General features: G+C 41.2%; 1 protein-coding gene across 1 annotated transcript; it reads left to right on the top strand.

Moving 5' to 3' along the window:
* The first annotated feature begins 2,220 nt into the window (after positions 1-2,220).
* HEXIM1 (HEXIM P-TEFb complex subunit 1) lies at positions 2,221-4,896 on the top strand. Its single transcript, XM_081343048.1, has one exon. The coding sequence runs from the start codon at positions 3,179-3,181 to the stop codon at positions 4,250-4,252; it is 1,074 nt and encodes a 357-aa protein (XP_081199174.1). The 5' UTR covers positions 2,221-3,178; the 3' UTR covers positions 4,253-4,896.
* Positions 4,897-25,728: the final 20,832 nt, after the last annotated feature.

Below are 25,728 nucleotides of genomic sequence, written 5' to 3'. Positions count from 1 at the left end.
ATAGAGAAATGTTGCATAGCAGTAAGGAATCATTCTAGTTTACAATATGTGTGCAGCAAACTTAGCAAGGCAGCCAGTGCTGAACTGAACTGAATTAGGAAACTAGCATAGAAACATAGAAAACTGACTGCAGAAAAAGAGCCAGTGATCCATCCAGTCTGCCCTTTGAGGTTTTTCTTATTTTCATTTTTTTTTATTTTTAGTTTTTTGCAGTTAGCCAAATGTTCAGATTGGATTTGCCATTATTATATTACTTGGTTTCTTGTTTGCTTACTTATTTACATTGCATGATAGACATGTGCTTTTCTCAAGCAAATTTAAACTCTTCTGGAAGTTGGTTTCAAGCTTTCCCCACTCTATCAGTGAAGTAGTACTTTCTATCATTACTTCTGAACTTCCCTCATGTCAGTTTGAGTTGTAACTGTGTTTTTGATTTTTGTTAAAAGTCTTCAAACCCAATGCCTAAAACTCTTACTTTCTGCCATTTAAAATGCAGTTTTTATCTAATTAGCTTAATGCCATTACAGTCATGCCAACATGTTTTTCACAGGAAAGGATAAACATGCTGGCATTTTAAATTTAATCACTTCTCAGATTTTCTATCATTCTAAGTTACTTTCAAGAGACCGGTTCAATTCTCAAAAGCTGTACAGAGTCCACAGTATTTGGCTCCAACATGCTCAGTTTATACTTTCTACCTTTTCTTTACAAATTGTTATTCACCTGGGTCCATTGTAAAAGCTAACCAAAAGCTTGTCCTGTTAACACTCCACAATGTGAACAGCAGTGAAGTCACACCAGTTCAATTCTGCAGACAAGTCAGGATTCTGGGATGGAAGAGATGAGCAGTTGTGGATGGCAAAGGAAGTCCTCTCCCTCTAAGCAGCCTTTCAGGTGAGGTTCTCCAAAAGACGAGTCCCTCCACTGAGGCAATCAAAGCCAGCTTGTCTGGGTCCCAGCTTCAGCTGAGTGTTGAACTGTAGAACAAGGTAGCTATTGAGCCTAACCTGGCAGCCCATAGTGCTTGAAACGGGGGAAACAGAACTGAAGATAACTTGGTCTCTGAGCATATACAGAATGCATCTGATTCATGATAACTTGAACCAGCTTCTAAGTATTAGAAGGAAAGAGCTCGCAGGCCTCAAATTCTGTAGCTTCCTTTTCAGTCACGGTCCTTATTCTCCATCCTGCTTTCTTCAAAGCCAGAGAGAAAAACTAGCAGTAATCGGTTAATAAACTCTTTCTGCTTTATCTGCTGCAACTTGGGCATATCTTCCTCTGGCGAAAGGGGAAAAAAGAGTCCAAATTTTAGTCTTTAACCACTAGACTACAATCCCCTTTCCAGGCCTTCAATTACATCATTTGATTCAGCGGGTCGAGTGCCTCTATACCTTTAAGACGGAACTAGTTTCCAATTTCGGTTTGTTTACAACTCCCTCCATGTAGATCAGTCACCATCATAGGTTAACATAACTGAATTTTTTTACACAACTAGTAGTGACCTTCCGCCAGCAACAGCTTCCTACTCAACTCTCCAATCTAAATCTTTTTTGCCACTAGATGACATCATTGCTGTCCCTAAATTCTCGAATAGTTACTGAAATTTGTCGATTTTAAGCGAGTGACTCATTACAAAATCCTCTTAATCTTTAGTGTTATATTGGAACTACTTTTTGGGCACTACCATAATTATTTTGTCGAGGGGTAAATTACGAAGCTATTTTCCTTCAACGCTATTACGATAGATAAAGTGCCTGAGGTGACATTCGTTTGAACAGGAGCTCTAGCAGGCCTCAGAAAGGTCGGTTCAATACGCGTTAAGATTTCAAGATTCTCATAAATTGTTGGTATATTCCAATTCCCTCCTCCTACACCGCCTCCAACTATTTTCCTTTGATTGGTTCAGTTAATGTTGAAGGACTCCCATTATAGCCATTGATCTTTTAGTTATTTAGGCAGCCTACCAGAGAGGGCTTCCTTGTTGTCCCAACCTTCCTTGAATATTGATTGGCTAAACAACAGTCCCTTACCGCGATTCTGGGAAAGGTAGTCATTGTGTTAAAAGAGAACTGGGCAATCGATCGGAAGGAGAAACCACAAATCCCGAGATACCTTGGGAACAGGAAAATGAGAAGCGGCTGCGCACTGCGGTGAAGGGGCTGGTTCGTTTATATAAGGCGAGGAAACGCGCTAGGAGTAGCAGTTGAGAACTGGCGGTGCTCGAGTAAGGGAGCAAGGCGGTGGAAGGAGGGGTGGGGTTAACTGCAGGGAGGGAGAGATTCGAACTTTGGATGTGCGTGGAGGAGTCATCCTTCTCTCATTTAGTTAACTCTTTCCTCTCCGAGGTGGAAACCATTTTAACTCGTTCGGCACCGGAGACTTTTTAATAGCTGAAGCTTGGGACAGAAATATTTTTCAAGCGATTTTTGAGGTCCGGATTGTTGAGAAAAAAGAACTGTTACACACTGAGACTTGGCACTGGAACTGCCTTCAACTTTTTCGTGCCTGAACTGTTAACCCTTGATTGTGTGGATTTGGACACTTCACTTACCTTCTGCGCTGGAGTGAGAACCCTGCTGCTTAACTCTTCAGTGGCCTTTTGTCTCGCGTATCTTCATTTTTTAAATGCAATTATTGTTGCATACAAGGCGTTTTAAGGACATACTGGCTCTGTTGCGGTGGCTCGTTCTTTAGCTGGAACTTTTTTTTTTGCTTTGAATCTTTTTATAATTTGAGATGTGCATCTTTTCTACTGTGTGAGAAACTGGAGAAGTAGAGACTGCAGGAAAAAACGGATACTTCCACACTTCCCAGAAGGTAATGAACATTTAAAGACTATTGATGACCAAGACACCTTGCCGGTCTTTCTTTTCCTGCAAAGTTTAGTGTTTGTAACACACTATAAATTTAAGAAAGAGCAAGAAAGGCTTCCAGATTAATACTCCTGATAACTATTCTGCGATTAAGCAGTAAGAGTTCTGTAAAGGCTTGCAAGTTGGGCTGAAGTGTTAAAAGTATTTGATTTCTCAGAACTTGTGAAGCTGGCAGCCCCGGCCCCATCGCAAGGCACTGTCGGCTAATTAAATTCTCCCTCCTTCAAGAGAAGAGGGAGTCAACCCCTCGGACTTACTAGCCAACAATCTCTTTCGGACTGAGGAAATTGCTAAAAGCACCAGCTATGGCTGATGCTGCCCTCTCTGCGAATCTGAGGCAACAGCCTAATGGCAAAACAACTTTCCCCCCCTGCAGGGATGCAGGTGGAGGAGATAGTGGTGGAGGGGGACCTTTTGTTGGATCTCCACCCACTAACCAGGAACTGCTCCAAGGAAGAGAGATTGCCGATAGATGGCAATCAAGAGAGGTGGTTAATCAGGATGGCAGGCCTGTCAGTACTGATGTTTCCTTCCCTGGTATAGATCTCACAGTTCCTGTGGTTGAAGGAAGCCAAAGTCTGGGTACCCCAGGGATTAATCAGATTGAGGACCAGACATTTGGTGCAGCTGCAGACATCCAAGATGCAGGAGATGAAGAACAGCCAGACCTACAGGAGCAGGGATACTGTGGGCCTGTTGACCAGAGTTGCAGATCCCAGTCTGGTGGAGAAGAGGAAAAACAGTTGGGCAAAAAGAAACATAGAAGGCGCCCTTCAAAGAAGAAGAAACATTGGAAGCCTTACTACAAACTCAGCTGGGAAGAGAAGAAGAAGTTTGATGAGAAGCAGAGTCAACGGGCTTCCAGGATGAGGGCAGAGATGTTTGCTAAAGGACAGCCTGTTGCACCATACAACACCACACAGTTTTTGATGGAGGATCATGATCAAGAAGAACCAGATTTGAAGACAAGCCTTTACCCCAAAAGATCTGCCACCAAGTCAGATGAAACCAGCGAGGAAGACTTTGTGGAAGAGGAGGATGGGGGTAGTGATGGGATGGGAGGGGATGGTACTGAATTCCTTCAGAAAGATTTTTCAGAGACATATGAGAAATATCATGTAGAGAGTCTACAAAATATGAGCAAACAGGAGTTGATCAAGGAATATTTGGAGTTGGAGAAGTGTCTTTCCAAAATGGAGGAAGAGAACAATCGCCTACAGATGGAGAACAAGAAATTTGCAGGGGACTCAACAGAGGACCCCAGGGTAAGTCAGTTAGAACAGGAACTGGACAGGTTGAGAGCTGAGAACCAGAAACTCTTGAAAGAAAAGGAACTTGGCAGAGAACAGGAGAACAATTGCTCTAAACTGGGAGAATGAAACTGAACATTTTCTGAGGACATAAGTAGAATTGGACAGAAACCATCCCAAGATGCTGTATTCATATTGTGTGTATGTGTGTGTGCGCGCACACACACACACACACACACATAATAGAAACAGGACTTCTATGTGATTTAATCAGAATAAATTCACAATCTTACACTGTTTTTGAGGATAGTTCTAATATAGTGCGTGCTCTTTTTTTTTATTATGTGTAATCAAGGGGTTTGGGATTTGTTTTTTAAAATGAGAACACAGAATATCCAGCATTCTTAGGGGAAAAAATCTAAAAGTTCATTTAATTCATACTGAAACAGAATTTGTGATCCTTGTAAAGGAGAGACATTGGTGAAGAGGGAATGGGGCACAGGAAGGAACATGTAAAATAGTCATATTCTGGGGCGGGGAGGCTACCCAGATACACAAAGAGAATTTAAATAAGGTAATGTCAGCATAATTATTCTGGTGTGATTTCTAGAAAAATAATTCAAAATATTTTCTTTTGGCAGAGAATATTGTGAATAATTTTTCCAGGCAACTTGCTTTAAAGGAATATGAATTGGAAGGGATGGATTATTCTAAGCCATTGTGTGGTTGGTCTAATAGAAGACCAAAGAAAAACATCACAGTCCAAATTTACTTTATTTACTAGAGCATTCTTTATTTGTTATATGTTTTATAATTATGGGGTGGGCGGGGGGGGGGGGGTTGAGCTGCCAAAGCAAGTTACTTTATTTAAGTACTCTGGCTCCACAATAAACCTGCATGGTAAGTCTCTGTTCTCATCTTTATACTTTGGAGTCAGAGGATGGGCAGGTGTGACATGCCCAAGGCAGTAGAGGTGGAGCATTCAAATCCTGTTGCCTAACTGCTGTTTTCTGTCACTGAAAATGTTGAATAGAGATATTGCTTGCTTTTTATCCATAAATTCTTTTTCTGCTTTAATAAGTAGTTATAGATAATACTTGAGGAGAAGGAAATGGCAAATCACCTTTTTTTAAAAAAAAAAATTCAGGCTTTAGTTTGGATAGGATGAGATGACTTTGCTGTGCTATCCAACTTTGTAATTTAGATCAACAGCAAAAAAAGGAGTTTTCCAGTGGCCATCCTAGTTAATAGCTTGCAATGACTTTTCTTTGTGTTCATTTTGCTGGCCAAATTGATATAGCCATCTATTTTACCAAACACGTTTTGCCAGATATTCTGTTTTTATCTTACTTTGGTAGCCTTAGCTCACTTTCTTCAACTATCTGGACAGCTTATCTATATAGGAAGCCTAATTTCCCCCTCCCCCCATGATCATGGTAATGCAGATAAAAGAGGATCATGTGTACATGCCGACATTATGAAAGTTACTGATATGATACTATGCACCAAACAGCCTAGTGTAATCTGGTTATAGGAATCATAATCTTAAAAGAATCATTTTTATTAGAACTGCCGAGGCTGATGGGACTGAAATCTAAGCAATTGTAGGATCTGCCACAGTTATGATAGCTTCTTTCAATGCAACTCCCACTTGAAATTGAGAATTGCTTTCAAATAAACATGGATAAGTTCTTACTTGTGTAGCCTCTTTATCCAAGCTATCAACTGGACAAGTTTTTTTAAGTGTTAAATATTAAGGAAGGTGGGATCCTTTTGTGCTCCCAACACTATTCCATTAACTGCAAAAGCAAGTTACCATTTTGATGAATTCAGTCTACAAAAATGTGGGAGGAAATTGAGTGAATACAGACTTCTGCCTTTACCACAAAACTTGTATTTCATTTTACTCTATTTTGGTGCACACACAGACTTGGCATATATAATGCTGTTCAATTTCATAGTATACAGTATAGTATTTTATATTTTTCTTCCCTCCTAATAACTGCCCCTCCTTATTTTTTAAAAAAAGAAATAATGTCTTTAGTAGTATATTAGACAAGTTTGTTTAGATACTAATAACCTGTAAAAATTTTATGGCTTGCCATCCTCTAAAAAATAGACAAGCTAAATTTAAAAATAAAGCCAATATAAAACAAAATTGGTGATCTTTAAGTGGTCAGGGCTAACCTGACCATTAAGATATGTAAGGAACAATACAAGTCTTCATTTTTATGGAATAGAAGGTCCAATATTGAGGAGCACTGTGACAGAAAAAAGGCCTCACTTCATGCCTACCAGTCTGATCTCTCTGGGAGAGAATCTAGAATGGAGCTGTGACTGTAAATTATGGGCTAATATTCAAACCCCCTAACAATTAGAAATACCTAATGATTAAGACAACAGGCAGCATTCAGTTTAATTATGAAAATGAGTTCATATAGCGAGGAGGCAAGCATGGACTTGTCTGGAGGGCATTCTAGATTTCTTAACCAAAATGCAGAGCTCTCTACAGTGATTAGGCAGACTCCCATGTTTTAGAGTTGTATTGGCTACTGAAACCTTTCTGCATTAACAGATAAAAATGAGCTACCTGGGCTTTTTCCCACAGGATGGTCTATGCCCTAGAAATTGGGAAGGATGGCACAGGAGTCAATTGGTCCACTCTTTGATTCAACTGGAGTCCCAGAATCATGTGATAGGCCATGATTATTTCAGGTTGTAGATACATCCTAGTTCAAGAGTGCCACCTGACCTTATTTTCTGAAGCCATTTCAACCATTGGTTCTCCCCTTCTTCATTTGTCCCATGGATATTTTCCCTACCCTGCTACTTTCCACTGTTCACTTTTCCCTTTCACCAGCATGTTGCTTTAGACTGAGGATTGTCTTAATTACTCCTCCCCTTCCCCCCCCAAGGAATATAAAACAGTTGACTGGTTGGTCTACTCCACAGGTGAAGCTTGAAAGAAAAAAACAGTCTTCTGAAGGCCTAAGTCTATAAATCAAACTGACTGCTCTGTAATGGAGGCTGAGATATCTGAGGATTCATTCTTAGAATGGGAGGAGGTTGATTAAGGTGGGGACTTGGCAATTTTTGGAAGGGGCTTTCCAGCCACTGCCAGAGGACAGATTCATCCAAGTTTGGGGGAAATTAGAAAGCAGCTCTCTGCCTTGTTTGGGGGAGGGTGTTTTTAGGAGTGGGTGTAACGTCATCCAAACCCCTTCAGCTGCCAAACTGCAGGAAGGGTGAAACTTCGACTGTGATACCAGAGAGACGTCTTGAAGTTTTAGTTTGTGCCTTCTAGAATAAAATGCTGCTTGTCTCTCTACTCCAAGGCAACAGATGATGGAGCTCTTCTGAAAGGAAGTGGTCTGGCTGATTACATACCTTATGGGAGGAAGCCAAGCAAAATTAACTTGCTATTTCATCTAGAAATACCCAACCTGGGTTTGAAATCATAATCTATTTTTTTCTATATCCTTGATTTTCAATAATTAGGAGGTAGCATTTATAAAAGGTAGCTTTTTTTTCTCAGCCCAACTTTTTCTGGTGTAAAATATATGAATAAATATGTTTCACAATGCAGAAGCTATAGAGTTGTATGTAACTCTTAACTCCTGCTTAGTTTAGAGTCAGTGTGGATCTGGCAATAGTTTTGTTGTCCCCAAATTTTTTTCCCTCTGGGGATTGGCAAAAGTTTGTCCATAGCAAGACTTTTGTGCCTTTCAGCATGTGGGAATTCAAATATTGAAATTTATGATTAAAAATCCTCACATACAAGGAGTCTAGACATTTTTTTTCTAATTGCAGCAACAAATATTTTGATAAAGTGCGTTTGTGTAGTTATCTGCAATCTTTTGTGATCTTTTTTTCTAACTAAGGTAAAAGGCATTTGGCATAACATATGAGTTCATTTAAAATTCCTGTGTTTGCAAGTAAAATGTAAGAAGGAAGTTTTAATCAAATTTCTCAATGTTCTTCTCTTCAAGGAAATAGTGGTTTTTGACTAATAAACACTTCAATTACACCATAGCCAGATCTTAAAACACAGTGAATGGTATCAGCATTTTACAAATTACTCCAATACCAGCTCCCTGGAAGCCAAACAGGTTTAATAATAAATCCATGGGCCAGTTTTTCGTCATGAAATGGTGCTTCTTACAAAAGCCAATGAGCTGGCAAGCTTTATGATGTTTTTATAACAATAAACATATGTTTTACAAGTATAGTAAGACATTATTTTCATATTTTATGATTAAAGAAACATTTTTGCTGAAATAAATTGAAATAGATTTGAATATTTTTGTCAAAATTATATGACCTATATAATTATTACCCTTAATTGTAAATGTGTACAATATAATTTAAATTTGAAAATGCTGCCTTATCAGGCTCATCTTAATCCAGTTATTAGAGATAAGATATCCAAGATGGAGTTATTTGGGGTGCAAGTGACAAAGGACATGTGAAACTGAGTAAGTTGGCACCATGCACTTTCCTACCTGGTGGGAGTAAGTTGGCACCATGCACTTGCTGTAAACAAAGGCAATATTTTATTTCTTGATGTGCAAAACACATAATCTGAGCGGTTTACCTCCTAATCCTGTTCCTATAAACTAAAAGAAAAGAGGCAAACAACTGCAGCATGGATATGCTTCACTCATTACTGTTCAGGCTAATAGTTCATCTGCTCCTTTTGCATAGTCTGAAGAAGCCCAAGTGACATCACGGTTTAAAGTACAGAAGCCTCCCCAACCTGGGTTTGCAGAAATCTAGACACAACTATATATCAAGAAAGTGATACAGAAAAAAGCAAAATCTCTGGTGCTGATTTGTACTTATCTGTTTCTCTGCTGTTGCAGTACTTCTCAACCTTGGCAATTTTAAGAGGTATGGACTTCAAGTCCCAGAATTCCCTACTAGCATCCCAGGGAATAGTTGCCAGGACTGAGAAACACTGTGCTACTGTATCAGTGGTACTGATGCCAAATGTGGTGTGGCAGTTTTATTCCCATTGTGAAAGACATTACAGTGAGGGGAAAAAGTATTTGATCCCCTGCTGATTTTGTACATTTGCCCACAGACACTGAAATGATTAGTCTATAATTTTAATGGTAGGTTTATTTTAATGGTGACAGACAGAATAACAACAAAAAATTCCAGAAAAATGCATTTCAAAAAAGTTATAAATTAATTTGCATTTTAATGAGTGAAATAAGTATTTAATCCCCTATCAATCAGCAAGATTTCTGGCTCCCAGGTGTCTTTTATACAGGTAATGAGCTGAGATTAGGAGCATTCTCTTAAAGGGAGTGCTTTTAATCTCAGCTTGTTACCTGTATAAAAGACACCTGTCTACAGAAGCAATAATCAGATTCCAAACTCTCCACCATGGCCAAGACCAAAGAGCTGTCCAAGGATGTCAGGGACTAGATTGTAGACCTACACAAGGCTGGAATGGGCTGCAAGACTGTCGCCAAGCAGCTTGGTGAGAAGGTGACAACAGTTGGTGTAATTATTTGCAAATGGAAGAAACAAGAAATAACTCAATCTCCCTCAGTCTGGGGCTCTATGCAAGATCTCACCTTGTGGAGTTTCAGTGATCATGAAAACAGTGAGGAATCAGCCCAGAACTACCCGGAGGATCTTGTAAATGATCTCAAGACAGCTGGGACCATAGTCACCAAGAAAACAATTGGTAACACATTATGCCATGAAGGACTGAAATCCAGAAGCAGCCCACATGGTCCCCCTACTCAAGAAAACATCTACAGACCCATCTAAAGTTTGCCAATGAACATAATGATTCAGAGGAGAACTGGGTGAAAGTCTTGTGGTCAAATGAAACCAAAATTGAGCTCTTTGGCATCAACTCAACTTGCAGTATTTGGAGGAGGAGGAATGCTGCCTATGACCCCAAGAACACCATCCCCACTGTCAAACATGGAGGTGGAAATATTATGCTTTGGGTGTGTTTTTCTGCTAAGGGGACAGGACAACTTCACCGCATAAAAGGGACGAAGGATGGGGCCATGTACCATCAAATCTTGGGTGAGAACCTCCTTCCCTCAGCCAGGGCATTGAAAATGGGTCGTGGATGGGTATTCCAGCCTGACAATGACCCAAAACACATGACCAAGGTCACAAAGGAGTGCCTCAAGAAGAAACACATTAAGATCCTGGAGTGGTCTAGCCAATCTCCAGACCTTAACCCCATAGAAAATCTGTGGAGGGAGCTGAAGGTTTGAGCTGCCAAATGTCAGCCTTGAAACCTTAATGACTTGGAGAGGATCTGCAAAGAGGAGTGGGACAAAATCTCTCCTGAGATGTGTGTAAACCTGGTGGCCAGCTACAAGAAACGTCTGACCTCTGTGATTGCCAACAAGGGTTTTGCTAATAAGAACTAAGTCATGTTTTGCAAAGGGGTCAAATACTTATTTCACTCATTAAAATGCAAATCATTTTATAACTTTTTTGAAATGCGTTTTTCTGGATTTTTGTTGTTATTCTGTCTCTCACTGTTAAAATAAACCTACCATTAAAATTATAGACTCATCATTTCTTTGTCAGTGGGCAAATGTACAAAATCAGCAGGGGATGAAATACGTTTTTCCCTCACTGTAATTCTATAACTGTTTGTTTGACATAAACTTACAGCTGTGGGGTTACTTCTGAGCACTGATGGCTATGAATGTGCTATCCAACAACAACAACAACACAAAACATGGACAGTATTAACTTGTCTGCGTGCTTCTTGAAATATGTTGCAGGGCACAGTACAAACTGCTGTTTTTGATCTTTAAAACTTTTAAGGCCTCAGCTCAAGTCTCCATGATAGTATCCCCACTGTAAGCCTTCCTGCTCAATGTAATTATCATCTAAAACCTGGCTGAGAATATACATATCTTTTGAAATTAAACAGGTGGCAACCAAAGACTGGACCTTTTTCAGTGGCAATGCCTATTCTGAAAACTCCTTCTGAAAATATTTGCTTTTTTCCCATTGTTGGCAATGGGGTGGGCACATTTTTGGCATGACACATCCAGCCCACAGGCTGGCATTTTGACACCCCTGATCTAATCTTATACCATGGGTGACATTTCTGACTTTATTAGTAGTAGATCAATTATATATTGCTTAGGTGCTTTGAAGCTCTGTGGGAAAACAAAATGCAAAAATATTTGAAATATTTTCATTCATGTTTTTTAAAATAGAACCCTACTCCATGTAGTAAATGAGTTCATGAGAGAGCAAATATCCAGTTGACCCAGTTATCAAAAGTAGTAAGAGTGGCTTTAAAATATGTCAGCGCTATACAAAGCAATACAAAAAGTAAATATATATGTAACGCTTGGGATAGCTCCCACATCACAGTTGCATGAAGAAAGTAGCAAGTCATTTATTTATTTATTTATTTATTAATTCGGTTTACATACCGCCCTACTCCCGAAGGACTCAGGGCGGTTTACAAGGCAAAATTTAAAAACAATACAATATAAAATTAAAATTAAATTAAGTCTAGCCCCAAAAAATTAAAATACCAATACCACTCTTGCAAATACTATGCAAACTATAAGTATCTTATCAGGCAAATCTACTATTGGAATCTCTCAGCTGTCTTTGTTAACAACTTTTTCAAGAAAAGTAGACATGCCTATCTATTTGGTATACCAAAAACTAGAGTTTTAATTTTGGCAAAAGTAAGTAACAGAAAGCAACTATTCTCTCTTGGTATAAGGGCCATTAAACAGAAGATGTCACCAAAAGGGGTGTGCTGGACCAGTATGTAACCATTTGGCCAGAACATATACTTAAGAACTGTGTTAGAGTATTTAGCATTTATAGGGTTAATCCTGCATCCTTAACAGAAGTGTATGTAAGAACGTTTAGCATTTAAAGGGTTAAGTACTATTTCCTTAAGAAATGGCTTCTGGGAAATGTAGCCTAGTTCTTAGTAAATCCTATAGCTTATCTAGACAGTGGGAGGAGTTAAAAGTTTATTGCAGGATTTCCTGGCCACGTGTCAGGGTTGTAAGTCTTTTGTTCTAATCAACTATGCATGTACGCTGTAACCAAGAATAGCTGAGATGGAGAATTACTCCTTTTTACCTACGAAAATGAATAGATGTCAACATTCATATGTTGTGATGACCAGATGTTTTCCTGCAAAATGTGTGTCTTTGCTTAAAGCTTCTGGACAATAAAAACATCTGTTATACAATTATTTTCGTTCGAGTTGAACTGTGTGAATTCTGGAATTATGAAGCATTTTAATTCTGGGAACCACAACAGTAAAAAGGATGTAATTATCTCCATTCTCCAGCTGGCTGAAGTAAAAGGAAATGATTTACTTTCCACATCTCTGGAAAAAAGCAAATTTGTATCTCTATGAACCAAACCACAGATGGTAACTGGATAAGTCTATCTGCTACGGTGACGACTCCACAACAGGAAGAGCAGAATGAGATTGCCAGTACTCAAGCCAGGCTAGAGTCTCTACTGTGTCAACGGGAAACAGCATCCCGAGGCATCGCCTTCATGCCCATTTTCGAGAGGCCAGAAGGTGAAATCTCGCACAATCATGTCGAGGCCTGTGTGGATGTCCAGAATGCACCACGTCAAGCATGACGAGACCACGCCCAACAAGCACACTAGAAGTCAGGTCTCCTCAGCTTAATGTAAAGGCAGAGGAATTCAGGCCAAATCCTCAAGGCTCCTTGTATATGCCATGGCAAGTTACCCTCAGCAGACAACACGCTGAAGAAGTTCCCCAGCCAGCCCTGGCACATGTCCCCATTCTCGGGAGCAATGCACCAATTCCGCCTAACTACACCCCCTATGCACCACCAATGTATCTTTCAACATCCAGTGGGAGAAGGGATATGGCATCCAGGGCCATGCAGAAATTCTCCAACAAACCAGGGAAGGAGTACTTATTGTGGAAGCAATTTTTCAAGTATGCTCTCCGTAACGATGGGATAAACCCAGGTGAAGAGATCGGGCTTATGACGTCATGGCTGGGACCAAAATCTTAGAAGGTGGTGGATGATATCTTCGCATCCCAATTAGGTAACACACACATCACCATTCAGGAAGCCTGTGAAACGCTTGATAAACTCTATGGGGCACCCACATTGACACAGTCCTCATTCCTAAATTGTCTCTACGAATTCCCTAACATCAACATCAATGATCCTAGTCAGATTTGGGAATTCTCCAATTTACTTAAACAGCTCCGGACAGCACAACAAGGTCCCACCATGCCAGGACTTGTCTGTCTTGATCAGTTTGAGAAGCAAAAGGTTATTATTAATAAATTATCAAGAGAGTTAAAGGAAAAATGGATCGATATATCTGAAACTCACGGTAAACAGAATCTTGGCAAACCCTTCACCTTTGTAGAATTCGTAGCCAACCAAGCAGAGCGGGGCAATAATGCCTGCAACCTCAATGACACAGAAAAATAGTTTCCAGCAACCAAACGGATCAGCCAGAATTCTGGCATGACCAATGGTCCATTCCAAACCGCGAGGGGCAAAACCCTTATTTCCGCACACAAGACAGAGGTCACAACCTGGCCAAAGAAGACTTCAGACAAGCAACTGCCGAGGAAGACTCAACCTGAACCTCGGCAGTCAGATAAAGGCTTCATAAACCTTCACACTCTCTGAACAAGTGTAGAGAATTTGGAAAGAAGTCCATAGATGAACAAAAGGCCCTGCTCAAAGAGCACAGGTTATGCTACAAGTGCTAGTGAGTCTACAGACCACCTAGCCAAAGATTGCGCAGCTAAGGTGAAGTGCCACCTATGCACCAGTGACAAGCACCTGGGGGCCTTGCACCTAGATTCTAAACAGCCACAACAAGCGACCTCGACCCCTCCTATGTTGAAAGAGCTTCAACGTGGCTCCAAAGAGCACCCAGAAATGATCAAGCTCCACTGCACGGCAATATGTGGGGACTCACCATGCCCTCGTTCATGCGCCTCCATCTGTCTGGCTAAAGTCTACCCCGACGGATGCCTAGAGGAAGCCGTAAAGATGTACATGGTAATGGATGCACAAAGCAATGCCACATTAGCCAGATCATCATTCTTCAACCTCTTTGACATCCCAAGTGAAAAGGCGATTTTCACAATAAAAACATGCACTGTAACAGCGCACGGCAGGGAGGAAAATCTCTGGACTGCACATAGAGTCATTAGATGGGTGTTCACAGTTCCTGCTGCCGCCAGTGCTGGAATGGGACTCTTTACCAGATGACCGCAGTAAAATCCCTACACTGGAAGTGGCGAGGAACATACCTTACCTGTCACACATAGCTGATCTAATTTCTCCCTTAGACCCTGAAGCTGAAATCCTATTTATGTTGGGAAGATACACCTCTGAGTCCATTGGTTCTGATGAAAAGATCAAAGGCCCACCAGGTGCCCCAGTGGCCAATAAGATGGATCATCGGAGGAACGGTCTGTGTTGATCGGCTGCAAGTTCCAACCCAAGTGAACGTCTCAGCAACTACTGTTCTTAGTAATGGGAGAGCATCCCATCTGAAACCATGCCAAAAACACTTTATACTTTCAACATCTAAGCCCGCTTTAGGAGCGACAGTATTCCAGACCAGTGAAGATGACAATGACATGGCCCCGTCAATAGAGGACAAAGAATTTCTAGAACTCATGGACAAGGAATGCCTGCAGGATGCCACAGGGACTTGGGTAGCCCCACTACCTTTCTATATACCCAGGCAGTGCCTACCTAACAATCATGAGCAAGCTCTGTCTCACCTCGACAATCTGAGGAACAAAAAGCCCGAAATGAAAACACATTTAGTAGAGTTCACCGAAAAGATGTTCCAGAACGGACATGCAGAGCCTGCCCACCACTGAAGGAAGATGAAGAATGCTGGTATCTACCATTCTTCGGAGTGTACCACCCACAAAAGCCAGGGCAGATAATAGTAGTCTTCAATGCCAGTGCACAGCACCAAGGCATCTCTTTGAACAAAGTTCTTCTCACAGGGCTTCAGAAAGGAAGCTGTGGCTGTCATGGCTGACATCCAGCAGATGTTTTATTCCTTCTACGTCGGGGAAGATCATGGCAATTACCTGCACTTCCTGTGGTTCAGCAATGACCAACACAACCAGCAGATAACAGAATTTGAGTGCACGTTTTTGGAAATGGCTCCTCCCCTGCAATCACTAAGGCCTGCAATGCACCGCCTGTATAGGTGAAGCCAAATATGGTGCAGATGCCAGACACTTCGTAGAATGGGACTTCTTTGTTGATGATGGCCTAAAATCTGTACCCACTCAGCAGAAGCTATAGACCTACTAAAAAGGACATGCCAGATGTTAGTGCCAGCTAACCTTAGGCTGCACAAAATTGCATCCAACAGTGAAGATGTGTTGTCAGCCTTCAATCCTGAAGACCATGCTAAAGGTCTACAGGATCTCAACTTTGGCACAGACAATCCTCAATTGCAACGTAGTCTCGGTTTGTGTTGGGACTTGAAGAAGGACATCTTCACCTTTAGAACCCCGGCAAAAGACAACGCTTTCACAAGAAGAGGAGTTTTGTCTACAGTAAACAGCCTCTTCTGCCCTCTAGGTTTTGCTGCACCCATAACAGTCCAAGGAAAGCTTCTTCTACGCTCACTCTCCCAACACGCCACAGACTGGGACAAGCTGCTTCTGCCAGAGCAGAAGCAAGAGTGAGAGACATGGTGCAGATCCCTAAGTAGTCTCCAAAGCATCCACATACAGCACACGTATGTTCCCCTTCCACTTGCCGCCGCAACAAAGAAGGAGCTGCACATGTTCTCAGATGCTTCGATGAAGGCAATAGCAACTGTAGGATACATCAAAGTCTACAGTGGGGAGAGCTGCAACATCAGTTTCATCATGGGAAAGGTGAAGCTAGCACCACTACAAAGTCACACCGTGCCCAGGTTAGAACTCTGCTGTGCTGTTTTAGCCATAGAAATAGCAGACCTGATAACTAAAGCAATGGACCTTGAGTTTCAATTCACCACCTTCTACACAGATAGCAAAGTGGTGTTAGGCTACATTCACAACAGAAGCAGATGCTTCTACATCTACATAAGTAATAGAGTAGAAAGGATCAGAAGATCTTCAAATCCTGAACAGTGGCCAACAGATCAGAATCCGGCGGACCAGGCTACATGGTCCATTCCTGCAGCACAGTTAGCAGACTCAGTCTGGCTAAAGGGTCCTGAGTTCTTGGCTCATCCAGCTAGCCAGGCATCAGAAAAACCAGAACATTACAAGCTTCTAGACCCAGATCAAGATGATGACGTTCGACCTCAGGTACCCAACAAATCGCTCAGACAGGGCGAGAAAATGACCACCCAGATTGTCTGCCTGTCTACAAAAATCAAGGAGGCAAAGAAACCACCTCCCGGTCATTTCCTAGAACAGGCTCGCTTCAAATGCTTCTCCAAATGGAAACCTCTCGTAGTGGGCATAGCAGTGATCATTCTTGCCTGCATTGCGAGATGGGCTTCCGAGAAAGCTGTCTCCAAGCTGAGAGGGGTCTTTTGAAGTGTGCAACAAGATACATACCTAATGGAATTTGAATGTCTGGCAGCTAAAAGGACTGTTCCAAAGTCTAGTGCATTGCTGAAATTGAACCCATTTTTAGATAGTCATAACTTACTCCAAGTAGGAGGGCATCTAGACAAGGCTGAAATAGCTTCAGACATCAAGCACCCTATCATCCTCCCTGCCCATCAACATGTCACACATCTGTTGGTCCAACACTACCATGAAACTGTCCACCATCAAGGCAGGCACTTCACGGTAAGTGCCATCAGAGCAGCTGGTTTCTGGATTTTAGGAGCCAAAAGATGCATCGCCACTGTCTTGCATAGATGTCTGCCGTAAACAATGAGGTGCAACACAAGACCAGTTGATGGATGACCTGCCACCTGAGCGCCTCATTCCAAGACCACCATTTACCAACGTAGGCCTAGATGTATTTGGGCCTTGGTCCATGTCTGCTTGTTGGACCAGAGGTGGTCAAGTCAACAGCAAACATTGGGCAGTACTTTTCACATTAGAGTGGTCCTCATCGAAGTTATCGAATCTGTGGACACTTCTTCTTTCATCAATGCTCTAAGAAGGTTCCAAGCCTACAGAGGCCCGGTCAAGGTGTTTAGATCCGACCGTGGAACTAACTTTGTAGGGGCCTTCAAGGAAGTGCAGATTGATGAAGGCATTCATCCCGATTCAGAAATTGACAAGTACCTAAAGGCCCAAAGTTGTGTTTGGACATTCAATTCCCCTTCATGCATCTCATATGGGAGGAGCATGGGAATGCATGATTGGCGTAGCCCACAAAATCCTGGACTCTATGTTGATAAAGATACTCAAACTGATGCATGAGGTCCTTACTACCTTCATGGCAGAAGTAGCAGCTATCATCAATGCTCGATCTTTGGTTCCAGTTTCTTCGGATTCTGAAAACCCAACTCTCCTTACTCCAGCCACCTTGCTGACTCAGAAGACAGGCGACTGGCCAGCATCATTGGGGAACTTTGTCCCCAAAGACATGTACAAACAGCAATGGAGACAGGTTCAACTACTGGCCAACACCTTCTGGAAGCACTGGAAGCAAGAATACTTGTCTACCTTTCAAGATCGCCGCAAATGGAAGACCAAAGAGCCCAACCTGGAAGAAGGAGACCTTGTCTTGCTGAGAGACAAGGACGCCCATCGGAACTCTTGGCCCATGGGACTTGTATACCAAGTCCTACCCAACTCTGATGGACTAGTTTGTCAAGTCGAAGTCCAGATTGTGAAGCCTAAAGAGTCGGGTTGCAACTTACAGATTCTTGTTAAACGGCTTTACACCAGACCAATCACTGAACTGGTCCTGTTGCTGAAGAAGACCAAACTTCAAGACTGAACCTTCAACTATGCATATTATGTCTGCCTCATGATTGCATTATTTGATGTTATGTTTTGTTTATATCAATTATAGTTATGCATGATTGATACCATGTTTTTTGTTTTAGTTCATAGTTAATAGTGAAAATTGCATGCTTGATGCTATGTTTTTTGGTTATTCTAGTTAGTTAATAGTGAAAATTTATATTTCCAAACAGGGAGTGTCTGGACCAGTATGTAACCATTTGGCATATACTTAAGAATTGTGTTAGAGTATTTAGCATTTACAGGGTTAATACTGCATCCTTAGCAGAAGTGTATGTAAGAATGTTATAGCATTTAACGTTATAGCATTTAAAGGGTTAAATGCTATTTCCTTAAGAAATGGCTTCTGGGAAATGTAGCCTAGTTCTTAGTAAATCCTATAGCTTATCTAGACAGTGGGAGGAGTTAAAAAATTATTGCAGAATTTCCTGACCACGTGCCAGGGTTGTAAGTCTTTTGTTCTAATCAACTATGCATGTACTCTGTAACCAAGAATAGCTGAGATGGAGAATTACTTCTTTTTACCTACGAAAATGAATAGATGTCAACATTCATATGTTGTGATGACCAGATGTTTTCCTGCAAAATGTGAGTCTTTGCTTAAAGCTTCTGGACAATAAAAACATCTGTTATACAATTATTTTCATTCAAGTTGAACTGTGTAAATTCTGGAATTATGAAGCATTTTAATTCTGGGAACCACAACAAGGGGTAAAAGCAAACTAGCCTAGGCATCAAAAGAATGGTATGTGAATCTCTTCACAGGTCTCTACCGACCAGAGTCTGCATGTCACCTCAAACATAGCATTTCCCAATGGAGTCACATCTGTTGCTAGGAACCATCAATTGAGAATCAATTAAGCCATGTATGTTTGAATGTGAAACTGTCTTTTCTCTTTCTAATATGAACTCATTTTTAGAAAAAGTGAGCAAAGAGCAGACAGGAAGGCATGCCAGAAAAGAAAAGGCCACAGGATTAGCCCCTAGCTAAGTTTCATCCCTGTTTTTCTCTCTACCTCTGAATTGCACTTCCATGTATGATGTATGCCACTCAAAGTAACTTCTTGAGTGGGATAATGATAGAAATCATATTTTTTAAATGTACGCATTCACATTTGGGAAGGGTAGGGAATATGTTGCTTCCCATACATTGAGGAACTGCAACACCCAGCATTCTTTATTATTTGCCATGTGAGCTGGTCTTCTGGGAGATGTAGTTAGCAAAACCTGAAAGGCCACAGGTTCTTTATCATTCATGTGAACTATGTATGCACAATGTACTGATACTTGACTAATTGAAATGTGGTTTGTAGTGCCCAAAGTTTTGACTTCACATGACAGATTTGATCATAAACCTTAAAGACCGTGGTTTATTTAGCCAATGTATAAGGCTAAAATGCGGTTAACTTCTTCATGATCCAATACGCAGTATGACTGGGTAAGAGGTGGTCTGATTAAACCACTATAATGATTCACATTTTAGGTTTACTTGTAGGCAGTAGAAATTGCTGTTGAGCTACAGTTCCAAGCCCACATAGTGAGGTGGTATCTAGAGGATCACTGGTGCTTCATCTGCATTTACCATTCTAATCCACTTGCCTTTCCACAAGGTAGATGGTTAAGCTTCTATATGTTTTTATCCAAAACTGCTGTTTTTCACCCGGCTCTGATTGCTGCATTACCCCACTCTTGGCAGTCCAAAAGTTACCTGATTACAAGAAATTCTCAGCATACATCTGTAATGAAACCATCCCATTATGGTGATATGTTGTGATGTTCATAAATTATCCTGTGTTTATGACTTTTTTAAGTCATTAAGTGACTGCCACGGTTGTTAAGACTGTACTATGTTTTTGTGGTGGGCATTAAGCAAATGCTGCAGTTGTTAAATGAATGCTGCAGTTATTAAATGAACCAATAGTTCGCTATGGGTGTGATTTTGCCAAAAACCAGAAATATTGGTTTTCAGCAAAACTATTGTAAAATATGATCATGTGACCATGGGACACTACAAACAGTCATAAATACAGCTATGATTCCAAACTCCTGAAATCAACAACCTTGTGACTGTTGAGGGGGTCTGACTGTCAGAACTGGGCTGTAAGCCCCCTTTTGGGGGAGGGGCATCAGAATTTTGAACAGTTCCTATGGGGCCAGTCATAAAGTCAAGGCCTACCTGTACACATTCTGTTCTCATCAACATCACAACTGGTTAAGAAAATTGGGCACTATACCTAATATTAGGGGAAGGATTAGTGAACACTGGAGTTCAAGTTGAAAATGAAACGTTGCAGATGTCATCTTCTACCAATTCTCTTGACCTGTTGCTTTCCTCAAAGAAGCTTATTTCCTAAGCAAAGGACCATGGCAAGGACATTCAGTATTGGGAAAATTTACATATTTTTTAAAATAAGCAATCATATAAAAAAACATTAGCAATGCCAATTTATGGGTACATTTTTATTTATTTTTTTATTTTTTAAAAAAGCAACATTCAAATGAAGGGTGGAAGTTTTTCCTGGCACAGAAACAGCGGAAAGTCTTCATGCTTAAGTTGGCAAGAAAATTTCTGTTAAAGACTGAGGAGCAATGTCTGGAAAAATAAAACTTGGCAACTAGGAAATCAATCAAAATTCTATATTGTGTACATTTGCATAATTCTGAGAATTGTTTGTGATTAAAGATCTGAGGCTTTTGACTGCAAAACATAGTACTTACATGCCTTGGGGGGAAAAACCCCAAGGTTTTGGTATATTTGCCAAGCCATCTTCCTTAGATATAAAAAATTCCATGAATTAAAGTGGAAATCTCTTGATATAAAATGCTGCATTTCTAGAATGTCAGGTAATCTTCCTGCTGATTAGAGGATTGTGCAAAATGAAATTCAGATTACTAGAGTTAACTAGGTAGAGAATCCTGGATACAGGTTTTCAGAGATGATTGTTATAAAAATACTGTTTCCAGTAATTTGTAAATGCTCCATCAGTCTAGCTGTCTCTCCTATCTAAAAGAATAGCTCTTGAGAACAGCATTGAAATCTTCCGTTGTAACTCCAGTTCAGATGGCTAATTGAAATCTAATTAGATCTAGCAGGGTTTTCTTATTTTGCATTCAATTCAAATATACTTGATATATCCAGGGGAAAAGACAATAAATTATTGATTCTTCAAAACAAAAGACGGTAGTGATTCAGGTAAAAGTACATCCCTGAGACACATTTTTTTTTACTTTTTCTCCTGTATCCCAATAACAGAAACTTGTTAAATTTCTGTTAAATTTCTTGTTTAATTAAAACATTTAAAAGCAAAGCTATGAAAACCAACATTGGGAACTACACAAATGACAAACATTGAAAGAAGCGATAATTATATTAGTGTTGTCCTCCCTTTCCGTGACTGATCTTAAACTACTTTTGTACATTAAGCTAACCCAGTATTTCTCAATCTTGACGACTTTAAGACAGGTGGACTTAAACTCCCAGAATTCCCTAGCCAGCCATACTGGCTGAGGATTTCTGGGAATTGAAATACACCTGTCTTAAAGTTGTTAAAATTGAGAAACTCTGAGCTACCAATTGCTAACCAATCCCTAAAAGTGAGTCATAGTGTGCCACTGACAATCTTGTTCTCCTGATTACGATCCTGGGATGAAAGAAAAAGTTCTATGATTTATTACATTTCTGATACACCTTATCTTCCTAGATAGTGTGCTGGTCATTTAAAAAATGCAATCTGGAACCAATAGTTGTATGAGACAATAAAACACAGTATAAAAACTAACAGCATCAATAATAAATGCAGAAGATAAAAGGACAAGGACAAGTAATAAATGCCACAGATGAAATCACAATAAAAGCAGTAGGGAAACAGCCTTTCATATCTATAAAACTGGTTCCTAAAACACCCGAGGAAAGGAAAATAGATTCATTCTCAGAAAGGCTGTAATGCAGGACCAAGGCAAGCTTGTTTGAGGATTTAATGCATTCATCATCAATCAGACAGACACCTTACAACTACTTCCAGAAATCTCATGTTTGAATTAACAGATTTCTAAGGGTGTATCCCAAAGATCTCCTATGTTTGCTCTTGCTTATAATGTCTAATATAACACCAAAGAAAAACAGTTTGATTCTCTAAGGCAGACATGTCAAACACAAGGCCCGGGGGCCAGATGTGGCCCGCGAAGTGGTTTCATGCGGCCCGCGAAGCCATCCTGGAAACAGTGAGGGAACGGCCCCCACTGCCTTGGCCCTGGCCCAGAGACCCTCCTTTTGCCAGAGACCCTCAGATCTGTCCCACTCCTGCCCAGGCCCCCATAGGCACCCTTGATGTGAACGATGTAGAGCTGGCCACGCCCACCCAGTAGGCCATACGCACTCTAGCCACACCCACCCAGTAGGCCACGCCCACCCTGGCCACACCCACCTGGCCCCTTGAGGGCAACCGCAATGCTGATGCGGCCCTCAATGAAATTGAGTTTGACACCCCTGCTCTAAGGCACCAGGAATAAAAGTGTAAGTTCTAGTTCCACCTTAGGTAAGAAAACCAGTGGGTGACCTTGAGCCAGTCACACTCTCTCTCACCCTCTCTCAGTCCAAGTCACTTCATCACAGAATTATTTTTATGCTCACTGCCTTGAGTTATTTATGAAAATAATAAAGATGGGATTAAAAAAACCTTTAAAATATTTTTTTTAAAAAAGGCAAGTCTCTGTTAGGTTGAACTCCACCTCTGTGGCTAGCTGCATGTTTTCATGCTATTTTCTTCACTTGAATGGCACAAAAGTGATTTGCTACCAACTTCTCTCAGAATGGATTTCCTATAAGAAATGGAATTTTCTTGGCAATTATGAGTCTGCTTGCCTTCTCTAGATCAGCCATGGCTTGGTGTAATCCAGTATTTGAACATTTTTGCCCACCAATAATTAAAAAAATATTCACTTCTCCAAATCTTCTCTCAGTTCAGGGTTTGCAGCATTTCCTAACCTTGTTTTTTGCCTTGGAGGTAAACCAGATTCCAGGTCACTTATATAGTGAATGTCAGCAACAACCTTGCCTTCCCCTCCCCACCCCCTTCCCCTTCACATAGCATGCTGGTTTAGTTACAAGTGCCTGTACGTTTTGTGGCAAGCAAGTGGTAAAATGACAGAATTCCTATCAGGCAACTTCTTAAGTTGTTAGCCACAGTTTGTTCTGAAATTGGACTATTAATACTATTTTCCCCTTTCCTCCTTTCTACTGATTTTGGACAGCCTTTACAAATCTGAAGCCTAAATGGATTGGGGCTTCATGAATCCTACCAGTTCTAACCCATCTTGAAGTTGGAGAGGTGTAGGAGGAGCAACGGAACGCAACATGATATGTCACTGAATATTCCAATGCATTTTTCTGTAGATTGTTAGTTTCCCCTAATAACCTGCAGCTTGAGCATGTAGGCTGTAATTCAACTGAAAAAAGTAAAAGGGAGAGAAGGTTGCTAGTCCTTTACACAAGGCTGTTATGAATTATGGTTCAGAAAAAACAAACCACCATGATGGTACTCTCATATCATTCAGGGGGTTTATACTTGTTTCAAGAACCCATTTCAATCAAGAAATCACCAAAGGGATTAAAACAAACTCTTCTGTTGTATTTTGCCATTTTAAGAAGTTAGCAACCCCCATAGCCAGTGAGCTTTTATTCCTTTTGTAATAAAGGAGTACATGGTTGGAGAGCCAATCATAGTTCTCTCAAGCTATTTGTACTTTAGCCTTAAGGCAGTGTTAACAGTAATGTTCTCTGGGGATGATAGGCATTGTAATAAAGCATAACAAGGCAGCATTAGATTAGGGAATTCTGCTGAGGGCCTTTTATAGATCTCTCTCCTAAAAGTTGTGTTTTTCAGTGTTCCTACAGTTAAGTGTTAGATCTTTTCTGTTTACTCTCATCCTCCATAAAAGTAAGTGTAACCTTTCCCGAGAAGGTATTTATATTCAGTTTCTGCAGAAACTGTAGCTCTGGCTGCTCCTTTAGATTCTAAAGCAGCCAGCCCAAAACATTGTCTCAACCAAGGTAACAATAGGCTGTTACTCTTTCAGAAGTGATGTTGCATCGTTAAATGTTCCAGTCACACCTCACAGAGAGATACACTGAATTATCATCTCCAGCAGAGCTAATAGAAGGTGGACAGATTGTATGATTTATCATGCAGAGGTACAACAGAGATTCTGATAAGCAGGTGACCTCGTAAAAGCTGATCATGTCCAGTGGTTAGCTGGAAAATTGATAGCTGCTGGTTCCTGTGATTAATTTTCTTTGACTTTGTATCTGGATAGTTAGGAATAACTTTCTAGTGATATTTTCCAATATTAGGTCAGGATTTATTTATTTTTTGCCACAGAAACTGTAAAAAGCTAACATTTTGTCAACTTCTTTCTGAGACACTGTTAGTTTATATTTATATAGGTAGCGCTACCCCGAAAAGGGCTGCTGGAGCCCAAGTTTTCCTGGCCTTCTTAGTATGGCTGCCGGTCACATGATGAGGTGGTGGTCAGCTTCTCTCAGCAGACAGGTAATGTGAAGGGGTGATGGTCAGTCTTCTCCTTCTCCTTCTTTTCTCTCTCTCTCTCTCCCCACAGAAACCTCTCTTCTCCTATCCCCTTCTCTCCCTCAGGCTTACCTCATAATAGCCTCTCCCATTCCTCCCTATTGTCTTCTCTGCTAGGCTTATCCCTCCCTCCCCAATCTAGTCTCAACAGAGCCTCCATTCCTCTCTGCCCTCTCGTTGACCTCCCCCAGGCATCTCCCGGCACTGCCTCTTCAGCTCACCCTACCTCCACTACACACTCCCCTGCCCAAAGAGTGGGAAGTGCTCACCAAGAAGCTGGGGTGTCAGGGGATGGGTCAAATTTTCATGTAGCACCGAGTGCCACCTCTTCTGTGCTGTGGCCCAGAGTATCATATGTCAGTCTCCTAAGGGGATGCATCACCCATTTTGGGTTCAGCTGTAATGAATGAGTCATCCCCCAGAGACTTCTTGCACCCAAAAGTCTCTGGGGCTGGAGACCCATTCTCTGGTTCTAGCTGTTGTGAGGCATGTGGAAGGATTGATACTTTCTCCACAGGCTCCTCCAGCCCAGAAGCCTCTGCTTCTTTTGAGCATCTGATACATCCCATTCTTCAACAGCCTGTACTGCCTGCTCCATCCAGATTTTGTATTCTCCCTCCCCAGTGGCACTGGTTGTATCTCTGAAAAGTTTCTTGTACCCAGCCCCAGCACAGTAGTTGCCAGTCAGGATATGGATGGGTGTTAGGCTCCCTGTGGCCTGGGCAGATCTTGCCTCTGCTGTCCCTTTGGTAATCAAAGTACATGTCTCCTCTTGGGGTCCAATGTCTTTGCTGAGGGTGTAGTCCATGGGATCAGTTGTATCACCCTTGCTCTGGTGTCCTCAGTCAATTGAAAGCTCTCAACCCCAAAGCATTCTGGGACCCTTTTCTTCCACTCCAATAGCACATAAGAATGAGAGGAGTCCCAGTCCACTTTTGTGTCTATCATGTATACTGCCTTAGAATTTGCATTTATGGCCAAGCATCCCCAGGGATGTCCATTTCTATGCTCAACTTTACTTCACTGTTCTGGTCCTCATACCACTTAGTGACGGTGGTGGAGTCCTTTTT

The sequence above is a fragment of the Vipera berus genome (assembly GCF_964194415.1).
Source record: "Vipera berus genome assembly, chromosome: Z".
NCBI lineage: Eukaryota > Metazoa > Chordata > Lepidosauria > Squamata > Viperidae > Vipera > Vipera berus.
Note: the sequence above shows the minus strand (reverse complement) of the source record. Positions and strands in the feature narration are given on the sequence as shown.